This window comes from Triplophysa rosa, linkage group LG20 (assembly GCF_024868665.1).
Source record: "Triplophysa rosa linkage group LG20, Trosa_1v2, whole genome shotgun sequence".
NCBI classification, from domain to species: Eukaryota; Metazoa; Chordata; class Actinopteri; order Cypriniformes; family Nemacheilidae; genus Triplophysa; species Triplophysa rosa.
The window spans coordinates 9,165,214-9,178,598 of NC_079909.1; the positions used below are offsets into that span (position 1 = coordinate 9,165,214).

General features: G+C 39.7%; 1 protein-coding gene across 2 annotated transcripts in view; it reads left to right on the forward strand.

Annotated features, from left to right (window-relative positions):
* si:ch211-51h4.2 (uncharacterized) overlaps positions 1-13,385 on the forward strand; it is a 104,651-nt gene that overhangs the window by 22,564 nt on the left and 68,702 nt on the right. The window contains exons 6-7 of one of the 2 annotated variants that reach the window (XM_057362859.1): positions 1,460-1,595; positions 11,167-11,232. In XM_057362859.1, the coding sequence (XP_057218842.1) occupies positions 1,460-1,595; positions 11,167-11,232 (202 nt within the window). The remainder of the gene's footprint in view (positions 1-1,459; positions 1,596-11,166; positions 11,233-13,385) is intronic. The other variant, XM_057362860.1, reaches the window with a different exon arrangement.

The window sequence follows — 13,385 nt, forward strand, 5'->3', positions numbered from 1 at the left end:
TACCTGCAGCCTGCTGTGTTGTGGTCTGATAGGCTGTGGTGAAATATGAATTATTCCTGCTGTTCTGATTTGCTTCTTCGCTGTTGAACACTTCTCTTATCTCTGTCCGTAATCATTTCTTTACTCTGTCATAACATGCCTCACGTTTATCTCTCCTCCTGTTCATTATTTAGCACGGCATGCGACGGGTGAACTTTGCGTCGGGGAAATGATGTGTTGCGCCACATAAGGGTTGAAATGGATGGTTTTGCCTGTCTTGCTTGGGGTTGTGAGGAAGGGTTGTGTGTCAGTCTGCTCCCTGGTTTAGAAAATGCACTGGGCAGGGAATTGGTTATATCTAGGGTTGTTGACAGAAAACTTCCTTGGAATTTCAAGAATGCATTGCACAGAATTCCTTCTTAAAGGGACAATTTACCCAAAAATAAAAATTCTGTATTCGTTTACTGACCCTCAAGTTGTTTCAAACTTTTTTTGTGTTCAGCAGGACAACAAAATTTATAAATTTGGAAGAATGTTTGTAATCAAACAGTTCTGGGGCACTGTTGACTACTATAGTAGAATAATAATCTACCATGTTAGTCAGAACTGTTTAGTTTCCCACATTCTTTACAATATCTTTTGTGTTCAGCAGAAAAAACAACTTTAGACATGTTCGAAACAACTCCAGGGTGAGTAAATGACAAAAATTTCATTATTGGGTGAACTATGCCTTTAAAGCCACAGTTTGTAAAATCCGCCGCTAGAGGTCGCACGATCAAAACAACAACAATGCCGTAGCTTGATGACGCTGTGAAGGAGCGTGGAATGATGGGATCTGTTGTCTTCAACTCCACCGCTGATCAATCGGCCATCAATCAGACGGGAACGAGAAATCATGTTAATCATGTTTCTACGTCAGTAAAGGCGGTAACAAAAGGTAACGCGGATATGATGCCATTGATTTTTGTTTGTTTGTCACTGTTTAAATTAGCGATTTTCTCTCGATTTACAAGTAGTTGGAAACATTTGAGATATTGTAAGTACTAAACTGAAAAAAAAACACTGCTACCTAGTGGTTTTTGGATATTTTACTGCAAAATTGTTACAAACTGTACCTATAATAGTTATGAATAGGAAATACGTTTACATTTAGTATTTGTTTAATCTCTGACTGTCGTTCTTGTTCATCTGTTTTGCTTATTAAATACATGCATATGTCATAATGATGCTGTACATTTGATCTACAACACACATGGCTTCTTGTGTTTTAGGTATCACAACCAGGTGGCATGAATTTGAGTCATCTGTTTCTCAGTATGTGGTGGATAAAACCCCTTGCTAGTGCTCAATACTGTGTTTGTGATATACTGATTCATGACATAGGCAACTAGGGAGCGGAAATGAGACAGCCAAAAACCCATTTGTTTTGGCTCGGAGACGTGTGGCACTAAAACGTGTCTATTTGTGTTTCTCTTTGTAGATACAGGTCTTCTGCAAAGAGATGCCACAGCACGAAGGCAAAAGGAGGAACTTCAGCCAAATCTGCACATCCTGGGAGTTCTCTTCCTGGGAAAGCACACCAGCCGTGCCTTCAACTTTGTTCTCCTCTTTCAATTGTGAGTCTATCTCATTTAGAGCCCCGCTGAAAAGACCAGCATAGCTGGCCACCAGCATATGGTGTGTTTTGGATCAGCATGGAATGCTGATGTCTTTACCAGACTGCTTAACAAGCGTAAAAGGATAATTCATTTAGAAATGAAAATTGTTTTGTCGTTTACTCACCCTTATGTCGGTCCAACTTTTTTTAAAAATTGACATTTTTTAGCAGAGAGAATCAGGAGAAGGTTTTTTAAAAAATGTAATGTAGTTACAGTAATTTTGCCTATAACATGTCCATAGATGTAAATGTACAAATGTTATATAATATAAAGGAACACCATATCCCAGTGCTACAGTGCGCACCTTGTGGTGTAAACACTAACCACGCTCATTTAATTATTCATCTTTTCGGCATTATCCCCAGTGGCCTCCCAAAGGTGCAATGCTAATAAGTCATGCTATGTTTTACACCATCCGGCTGTGTAGGAGCCCTGTGTATTGACGCCACACAACTTACAGCCTTGGGACGCTAGATAGCGTTCATAAATTTTGCATAGCTTTGATGCTAAGCGCTTTAATTCACCAACTTATTATACTTATGCTAGACCTACTTATTGTAGGTTTTGTTCCAACATGATGTTGGAGCTTATGTTAATGGAGAACTGGCTCCAAGTCAAAAGCTCTGTTTGTGTAAGAGTGCCCTGAGGTAAACAGACAAGATCATTAACTGATAAAGATGCTGCTTGAGGTAATGTAGCAGATATATTTTAGCCATTTATTTTCATGGCTATTTGTTACTAAAAGGAAAGAGTTTTGTTTGACTATGTGTCTGTAGTGAGGAAGGCGGGACGAGAGCCGTGGGGCAGGAAGGCGGGGCCGGTGGCGTGAGTGATAATGAGTATCAGCTGTACGCGCACCGGTCCCGCATGCCTCACGGGGAGCTCGGGAGCATAAGAGGACGAGCGACGGGACTGCCGAGGAGAGAGGACCGGGCCCGGAAATGTTGTTTTATTTATGTTTGTGGGGCCGGCAGTCGACCGTGAGGTGGCTGCCGGCCTTTTACTTCCGTGTTATTGTTTGTTTATTTTTGATTAAAGTTTATTGTTTAAATGTTCGCCGGTTCCCGCCTCCTTCCTTCCCTACATTGAACTTTGTTACAGTGTCATATACGTATTATTTATGCATGTTCTGTGAGGTTATCTGACATTCTGTATTGTAAAACTCTTTAATCAAATACATGTATACTGTATATATACAGTAGTGGCTAAAAGTGATTTCTGGGAGGCACATTTGTTCATTATCAGGTTATACCCCCTCAGGTTAGATTAAACCATTAAAATGGATGTATGGTCCAAAATGGACAAACCACTATATTTTGAGGTATTTATTGGACATAATTATTTTGCAAAAAGGCAAAAGACTATGTATTACGAAATATGTTTTTTTTTCTAATATATTGGTCCCTATCATACACGTATGCGCAGAGTGGCACCAGGTGCGACGCAAGTGTTTTTTACTAGTTTCAGCCCGACGCTTATTCGTTATCATTTTTACGTCCTGCGCTACGTTGTTCAAATAGCAAATGCACTTTTGCGCTCATTTGTGCATCCATGGCCGTGCTGGTCTGAAACAAGTGTTCAGGCTCATTGTTGGCACGTTGCTATTTTGAGGCAACTGAAATAGTCTGTCCCCTTGACCGACTGAAACTTGGTCTAAAGCAATGTTTTTTGGATATTAAATGAGTGCATTAGTAACATGAGCCTATAGAACGTGCATACATTCTGCTTATCACACACACAGGGATGCGCAGCAGCACACAAACATTTTAAAATATAAAAAATTAAAAGGATTAAAATGTAAAGGATTAGTATTGTGTACATAAATATAAAAAACCGGCATGTGCCGTAGATGGTCTGCTCGTTCGCGAGATCCTTTTCCTCTCTGGACAAGCATTCAGTCTTTGTTCTTGCAAATTCCGCCATATAAATAGTGAATGCGCCATGGTGAAAGCGCCACAGGCTTTTTAAGGGAATGGGAGATGAGACTGTTTTATTACACGTTACGCCCAATACACACCCATGACTCATTTTTCCTGTCATTAAACTAGCAAAAGTTGATTCGGAAACGCTCACCCATGCGCTTTAGACCATGCGCTTAGATCGTTAAAATAGGGCCCATTGACTACAATTTTATCAGATATCAAAATTAACATTTGTTGATCATCTTTTGTGTTAATATTTTGTAGCCATTCTGGACTTGTCATTTTTAGTCATGCCTCTTTAAATTCTTCTTAAAGCTCAGCTTTAGTTTATACTCCAAACACACCAATGCAACATGCATACAAATGTTTATTACATTTATTCATTTGACAGATGCTTATCCAAAGCGTCTTACAAGTAGGAGAGCATATAAACATTTTGTCAACACGTTAAACAGTAACGTTAGTTTACAAATAGTACCGGTAGTTTGGATAAAAGCATCTGCCAAATGAATAAATGTAAATGTAAGATGTTAGTTGTCCAAAGTTGGACATCACCTTTGGCCACTGTATATATTGTACATAAATAAATATGAATATAAATCTTTAAATTAAATATAAATAAATACACACTTTAATTATCTAAATCGTCTTCTGACTACCATACATACAATAGATAGACACACACACACACCCACACATATGCGTACGTACAGAATGGCAGACCAGTTTTGCATAAACGCATATACAGTATGTGTATAAGCTAAATATGTTTATTCACAGACAGAAAAATGAAAACCCATAAATTGTCCTTGCCTGTTGATTCATTCATCTGCAGGGAAACATGCAAAAGTAGCATCAGAACTGTTTGTGGACAAATGACGTCATTACTGTGATGTTTCTATAAAGAGCTAAAACTCTACTGCAGTGTTCCCAAAGTGGGAGTCGCAAGGCAGCGAGGGCGGGGTCGCAAGATGATTTCCAGAAATCTTTTTTTTTTGGAATAGCGCATGTAATCAATAAGTGTAACAAAATATAAAAATATTAGTTAAGTTAAAAATAAAACCAGGCAAATAAAAAGCCATCAGTTTAGGAATTTCCTCCCCCTCGATCATGACGCCTGAGGTGATTAACAACATTAGCAACCGCATTAGGCGTAGCAAGTCCATTTACACCATTGTCCATTGTGCACGCAGATTATTTTTCAGGTTTAATTTTAGGATATTCTTATTTGTCGAAATGAAACTGTGACGAGGGAGGCGTGACGAGAGCCGTGGGAGGGAGGACGCGATTGATAATGAGTGTCAGCTGGGCGCCATTCCGGCCTCGTATCTCTCATGGAGGAGATCGGAAGCATAAAAGGACAAACGGCATGAGAATACGGCGAGAGAGGACCGGGCCCGGACATGTTAATTTTTGTTTATGTTCGTGTGTTTTACTGCTGTTTATTGTTTATTTATTTTTTATTAAAATGTTTAAATGTTCGCCGGTTCCCGCCTCCCGCCTCCTTCCTTCCGTTTTATTGAACCTTATTACAGTGGTGCCGAAACCCGGGAGGAAGGAGGGACATGCTGTCAAAGAGTCCTCGCCACTGAGGGGGATCGCGGTGTCGAAGAGTTCGGGCAGCGTGGACGAGAGAAGTCCGCGAGCGGCTGCTCGAGGCGGTGGTGCTGGTGCGTGTTCCCGGACGGGGCGAAGACCTCGCGCCATGTCCTGGGTCTGAGGTGGGGTGGCTGCCATCCGCGAGGGAGCGGAGAGGTCAGCCCCGCTTGCCGTGGGCCTGAGCCTGCTACCGTCCACCGGATCGGGGAGGAGCAGGAATCGGGGGACCTTCTGCCGGCTACCCTCGGTCGGAGGAGCCACCGCCGGCCGCCAGGACACGTTGACCTCGCTGCCGTGCCCCTGGGTCTGAGGTGGGGTGGCTGCCTTCCGGGAGGGAGCGGAGGAGTCAGCCCCGCTTGCCATGGGCCGGAGCCTGCTGCCATCCGCCGTGTAGGGGAGTAGCAGGAAGCGGGGGACTTCCTGCCGGCTGCCCACATCCGGAGGAGCCATCGCCTGCCGCCAGGGGGCGGAGGAGGAGCGAGGGAGCATCCAGTACCACCGCATGGCACCGCGAGGAAGAGCCTCTCGGCTGGTTGAGGACCGAGCGACAGCGTGTCCGGGAAACGGACAATTTTTTTTTCCCCTCTCTCGCCCCTGTCGTTCCTGGTGCTTCCGTCTCCGTTCTTTCGTCTCGTCTGTCCATACCCCCAGGCGCTGGGGCCGTTGAGACTGGCCCCCGGGGGGGGGGAGTAAGCACAGTCTCGTGGGTACCCCCCGGCCTGTGAGGGGCAATGGGGGTATGTGACGAGAGCCATGGGAGAAGGAAGCGAGGCCGGGACGGATTGATAATGAGTGTCAGCTGGGCATCATTCCGGCCTCGTATCTCTCACGGAAGAGATCGGAAGCATAAAAGGACGAACGGCAGGAGAATACGGCGAGAGAGGACTGGGCCCGGACATGTTAAGTTTTGTTTATGTTCGTGTGGCCGGCAGTCGTCCGTGAGGGGCTGCCGGCCTGTTTTACTGCTGTTTATTGTTTATTTATTTTTTATTAAAATGTTTAAATGTTTGCCAGTTCCCGCCTCCTTCCTTCCCGTTTGTTGAGTTTATTACAGAAAGTTGATTAATATCGACTTAAGACAAAGCAGGGAGGCCAGCGGAGGAGGGCGGAGAAGCGAGGGGCCATCGTCCTCAGGTAGCCTATAAAGAGGCACATCCATCAGCACTCAAATCAGTTTGATGAAATTCAACCATCTGTAGTAATAGTTCATGTTTTATGTATCATAATAATAAGTAATGAGTAAATGACTATAAAATATTATTATGTTAGACTTAGGCTGACCACCCGTCCCGCTTTGCGTTACACCGTACAGCATTTTCACCCCTTGTCCCGCACGTCGCATATTGAGAAAATCTCCTGCATTTTCATCAGTCTGTTGTTTTTAGTTGTCACATTAAGAAACATGTTCTTTAACCTGAAACGCACATGAGACGCTTGTTTGTGCCATTGTTTATTTAACTATTTAGCGCTGCGTCAAAAGCAGTGCACACCAGTGCACACCACACTCACAGTGTTGCCAGATTGGGTGGACAATTTCCAGCCCAAAGGCTCAATAAAACCCGCCCACTCCAACAAAAACCAGCCCAAATTTTAACTGCCAAAATCATGTGATAGAAATGTATTGCAATGTCAATCAATGATGATAATGACCATTTTATCTCCTTAAAACGAACTATGACGAGATAAAAAATATAATTAAACCAGGAAAACGGATCAAACATTGCATTAAAGAGAGTTAGAAAATATGACTAATATGTCCAGAAACCACTTCAAAGCGACAATCAAGAAATTAACCAATGACTTTAACCCTCAAAAAACACATGTTGTGCAAAAAGTGCCCACTATAATTAATCGGATTCGGAAAGCTGAGTAGGCATTTTCCACTCGTTCATGAACTTCATTCACACACCATGGCAGCCAAAAATGTGCAATTTATTGATACATACAACAGAACAAAAAAAAGAACAGCAGCAACAATAATGCGCTTACCTTTGAGAGTTGCCTTAACATCTGACAGAACTACAGTACGTCTTTCGTGAAGTATATATGGCAGAACATATAATGCAAAATTTAGCAAGTCCAGCAGCTGTCAAGGACGAGTATGATGAACAGAAGTAAAGTTAGTAGAATCCCATATTCAGTTTGATTTTTATGAAATCATTCAACTGCTGTGAATTCAGTTATATTTACAAAGTCTTCAAGTCGTTTGTCACCACATGTGTAATCCACGTTGTGAGATTTGAGTTACTCTCCCTACCGTGCAACATATATTTAGGCCACTTTGGCATTGCGATCGCTTCAATATACAAAATATGGTCCTTTATCGCACCCAAACCCCATCACTCACGAGCCATCACATGATCTCAACTTTGGTGATTGGTTAAACTAGTGCTGCAACGACGCGTCGACGTCGATTACGTCGACTACTAAAATACGTCGACGTGCGTGAAATGTGTCGACGCTTCGTATTATTTACGTTTATCTGCTGTAATAGCAGTTTCTGTTCCCGGGCGTGTGTAAATTAATCAGCAGAACAAGAGAAAGTATAATTTACCCGACAAAAAGCGATCGAGAGCCTCGGACTCAGTAAGTTAGTGAATGGACGGAGGAATTCCCCCTAACGTTGTTACCCCGGGAATGCGATCATCACAGCATGGACACGCAATCACAAACGGACGGAGAGGGGCACGTAGATGTAGACTTTCATAATAAATTACTTTTTTGTAATTTACTTTTTTGTAATGTAAAACTACGCTTTACAGTAATGATTTACATTAACGCTATTGTACTAGTGTAAATTAGTGTATGTGAACCTTTGCAGATTGTGACCCTGCATAAATTACTCTTAAGAGCTTCAAAGAGGACTGACTATCATGAAACCACCAATGCACTTTTTATGTCATTCGATAGCTTTATGCGAGGTATAAACCAATATAGCATAATTAAGAAACTCTGACCTCCGCTGGTGCTTTCTGTCAATCTCCAGTCAGCATGCGTGTGTACTGTGATGGTCAGGACGCTACTCTTTCCAAGATGTTCCAATGTTTTCATTATTCTTCATAATGACAAGATGATAGTCTATGGTTTTGTTTAAAATGTATTTTGCTAGAGACTGTGAGTTAACGTTACTCGCTGAGTATAGCTTAGTTTATTAGAAGCACTGGAAGCGGTCTGAATGTGTTGCGTCTTCATACGAAATAACTCTTTTTAAACCTCTGATTTAACTGTATACTGTCAGATTGATGCAACGCACTATGTGTTAAACATGTAACGTATCATCTCTTCTCGTTGTGTTCTAACTATTATTTACTTTGGGGAGCAAAATGTTCCCCGGGACTCCTGAAGGAGTAGGTGCTTTAAGCGCATCATTGTGCGTCCGGGATGCGCATAACTGTAAATAACGAAGCGAATGCATTAAGCGCATCATTCTGAGTTCCGGGTGCGCGGGCTCGCTTTAACGCCACTCTGCATTAGAGTCTTTTATTCGGTGATAGTTTTGTACAATAAACAGACAGATAGTAGTATTTTACTTTTACTCAATTATATTATGAGACTGAAAATAGAGTCGGATATTACTTGGAGGAAAAAAATACAGAGCATATATCATGCTTTAGTATTTCATATACACATTTTTTATGTTTTTACATTTACATTTAGTCATTTAGCAGACGCTTTTATCCAAAGTGACCTACAGATGTGGGAAACAATGGAAGCAATTGGAACAACATAAGGACAACAAAAAGCATAAGTGCAATAAAACTTTTTTTTTTTCTTTTATTTTTTTTTTTATTTTTTTAAAAAATCTGTATTATTTTTACTTTTAAAATTAAAACTACTTAATTAAAAGAAGATGGTGATTTTAATGTAAACACGGATTAAAATGTTAAAACAACAATATTTATTTATAAAATGTAGTGGAGTAAAAAGTATGATTTGCTTTATAATGTAAGAAAATACTAGAACATATTGTTTATTTGCAAAGTTTGCCAAAGGATTAATCCAAAAAATCTTTATTAGATAAAAAATAATAATCGTTAGATTAGTCAACTAATCGAAAAAATAATCGTTAGACTAGTCGACAATTAAAATAATCGTTAGTTGCAGCCCTAGGTTAAACTGAACCAATAAGGGCTTTGTTAAGGAATAATATGTTTATGACTGCACTACACATTATTTTCTAACGTTTTGAAATAACTTAACTAATCAAAAGCAAAGAAAAGGCAAGCTGCTTGAGTGGGTTTTTAATTTCATAAGCAGCCCAAATTTTGTCCACCTTCCCAATGCATTTTTCTCCGGTCTAACCCTTTCAAAAGAACCCGCCCAATCTGGCAACACTGCACACTCATGCAAACAGTTTTTTAAAGCCTGACTTTTACTCAGTGTATGAGAAGTAGGCAGTGATTTCAGTCATCAAGAGGCTGCGACGTCTGTCAATAGATCGGGTGGTGATCCTCCCATGTCAACTTGCCGAATAAAAACTCACTAAAACATCGTAAACTGTGTGGCTTTGAAACTGTGTTTAGCCTATAGGTTGTGGTTAGCGTATTAAAATAAATATTATTTGCAAATCATTAAATGCATAATTAAAAATGATACATTTTAAAAGAGAAACTCGTTTTCATTATTTGTTTGTTCTTTATTCCTTTAGTATTCTCTTTTTGAGAAGATCTTCAAAGTTTACAAAATGATAATTGCTCTACTGCATGACAACAGCAACTAAAATCACAATATTGAACACATTTGTACCATCTTTTGATCTCTGACAAAGCTACCAGTCTGTGCCATGTGCCATTTCTCCAATATAATTAATTTGACAAGAGCACACTCATGAATGTGTCACTGAGGACTTTTGTTGAAATGTCACCGGACACCTCCTATTAGACTGATGAGAGCGGCTTGGTTAGTTTTTGATAAATATAAAAGGTTAATTAAGTCATCTGTACTGTGAACGTTGTTTGGAGCGTGAATCTGCTCCTCACTGTGGCAGGTAGACACACAAACACCTCTGAATATGAGCGTTAAGTAGGTTTTTAATTCCTGCTGTGCTCTCCAGACTGTCACTAAATGCAGCGTTATTTATGTGTGAAATGTCAGTATTGCCCTAAGAACAGTTTTACCTTTTGGAATGATATTGCAGAATAATGAAATAATGGTGAATTGCAATTTGTACAGGTCGCCAATATGGCCGTCCATCTGTTCGTCTTTAAATGTGGGGTTATTAATCACCTGACATTACAGAATTACCTTCTCTGTGTTACACAGTTATTCTTCAGCTTTTTTCCTGGCGTTTCCAGTTTTTGTGGTGTTCTTGATTTTAAAATAAGTTTTACCAGGCATAAATTGATTTCTTTGATAGATTCAAGCTAAAATGATTTGTTCTACCCTCGTTGGGATTATGACTGGTGCACCTGTGTCCTTTATGGACATTATCAGAAAACTAAATATGGCATCCCAAAATAATAGAGGGCTCAGATGCAATGTGTTTTGTTTGCATTTGACTTTGAGAGTAAGAATAAAGCAAGACTTTACTGTAAGTGCATTAATGTCCATTACAGAGAAAAACCTTTGATAGTTTTACAGGACATCATTTTTTGCTGCATGCCTGATCATGCGATTAAATGGAAAGCATCTGGTTATCAGCATTTAGACAGGTTTGGCTAACACATATACAATCGATTTACTCATCATTGTGTTCAAAAGGCTTAGCACTCGATCAATGTGCTTCCATGCGGATCCTGTTCTCTAACCAGTCAAGTACCACAGATTCGAGTCAAGGTCTCACTTTCATTCTCATTCTCAAACTTGCCTTTATTGATATAACGTGAATTAGTGATGATAGTCTTTGACGTGTCTTTTGAGCTAAAAACAAAAAATCCAACTTTGGCCAATGTTGAGTTTACGCATTAGGACATCCTGCTTGATTCCCCCTGCGACTGTTTCTCATGAAAAGAAGGTGATGTGACAGTCATTACTGTAATGAGTGCTGATAATGAATGTGTCTCCAACAGTGTGTCTATCGGGATCAGTTACGTCTTGGCAGGAAGTGAGGCCTACGCAGCACTTTTTCATACCAGGTGAGTTGGTTGTCACGGGGTGAAATGTTTAATGTATCAGATCATGAATTAGTAAAGCTGGTGAGCTTCCTGCAGATGCTGATTTTTAGGCGTCAAAGCACAGGCACAGTCACAACAAATGGTGCTCCGAAAAATAGGCTTCTTGATTATGTTGCCTTGTATGATGCCTCATTTTAGTGTCACGTGTATGCTTTGTGGTGGTGGTGGTGGTGGTGATGGCAATCCCAAAATGCGTTGTGTGCAAACTATGACAATCTAGAATGTTGGATAAGAGAGAAATCTCTTTTATAAATACAGTATACTTTTACAGAAATTTTGGTTTGATGACAGAAACTTTTGAAAAAGATATATAATATCTATATAATATCTATTAATATATATTATAGACAATATAAAATATATACTAATATATACTAATATAGACAATTTTGCTAAGTTAGCGCTGTGATACTTTAATAAAAAAATAAAGACTCTATATTTTTTATTAAAGTATCACAGCGTTAGCTTGCAACATGCTAGTTAACATTAAACTCTATTGGAATCAATTGCATCACACATAGGCTACCAATACAAGTTTTACTAAAGTAAACTGTCTCTTTGGATAAAAGTGTCTGACAAATTCATAAATATAAAAAGTCAAGTCTCTTTGATATTTTTGTGGCCATTTTTGTAGCACTTTTTTAAAGAGTGAAAAGACATTTGTTGATTGGTACTAAATATAATTTTTAGCACATGCCTGCATAGAAATTTCTCATGTTTTTGCAAAAGACAAAATGTTGTTGAAATAAATGCATGGTTCCTGATGTACAGTATATTTCTTCAAGCTATGGGGTGTCGGTTTGTAATTTATAGCAATACTTGTTGTATCTTCAGTTATCACAGCGAATGACAGGCAGTCAATCACATTGTTTATTCTCTGGATGTTTAATTTTAAACCCAGCTCTGAACTCTCTGCTTGTCTGTCAAGGCATCGCCTCGGTTTGAGGAATGCTTATAAATGCAGTCGGGCTGGAAAATTCTCTCATTACATTGTGCCTGTGGGGTGTTTGATCTCCAAATACTTCGCTCCAAAAACACAGGCACATTTTTTCCCTCTGTGATGTTTTGTGAGAGGACAAATCAGAACAACTTTTGATGTCTGGGAAGTCATTGAGTAAGGCCTGTTTTGCACCGCACATGAAAAGCTCAAAAACGGTGAATTTTTATTTTGGTGCACGTATTAACAGGTTACAATGTTATCGCTCCATGTGTAAGCGGTGTGATGCTGTTTAGCTGATGTTTGAATAGCTGCAAGTAAGAGCTTTTGTGCTGAGGCTAAATTTAATGCAAATGGTGTGCTGAACTGATGAAAATGTGGTAAAAATCTATTTATCACACTCTATTTGACTATTTAAACAGTTTATAGCTACACTGTGGGGTTTGGGGTCTGTAAATTAATTACCATTTGGATTCACTGTAAACACGGTCCCTCTCCTCGTGTAACTTAGATTTTATGATGATCAAATTCCTAATCGAATCACACTTTTGCAGTATAAACCGTGCCTTCTTTTGGCACTTTTTTTTAATTGTGGAAACGATTGTTCTGCAGTTTGCCTTTAAAACTGTTAAGAGGGCTCATGTTTTCATTAGCATTCAGTTGAAGGAACGGGAAGTAAATATGAAAAATTGAATAAGCAGACAGGGATCCTCTCCAAGCGCAACATACGGTGTCATAATTCAATTAGGGAATGGCTATAATTACAACCTGCTCCAGTTTTTTGCTACATTTTTCTATCCAGCAAGTTGTACTTTTTGATTTCTAATGTTTCATTTTGTTTTGATGGATTTTTTTCAGGTCGTATCCTGAGAAATTAGATTTTGCTTAATCTTTTGAAAGGGTTCAAAACGTCCTCCACAGCCTAACAAGACTTAATTGAAAAGTTACAAAAACTAATTTAACTTAAATCAGAAACGCACACAACGTAAGGCCACCGACATTTACATATCCGTCATACATAGTGCTCTTAAAACAATATCTCTTGTTTTGCATAAGGGTTTTTGTGTATATTTTAAAGGCACGGCAGCAAAAAGATCAGAGATAGATCAGGGTCAGAGAAGAAGTGGAAAATGGTAATGTAAACTGAAACTGTGACTACAAGTGGGCCACAGGGAAA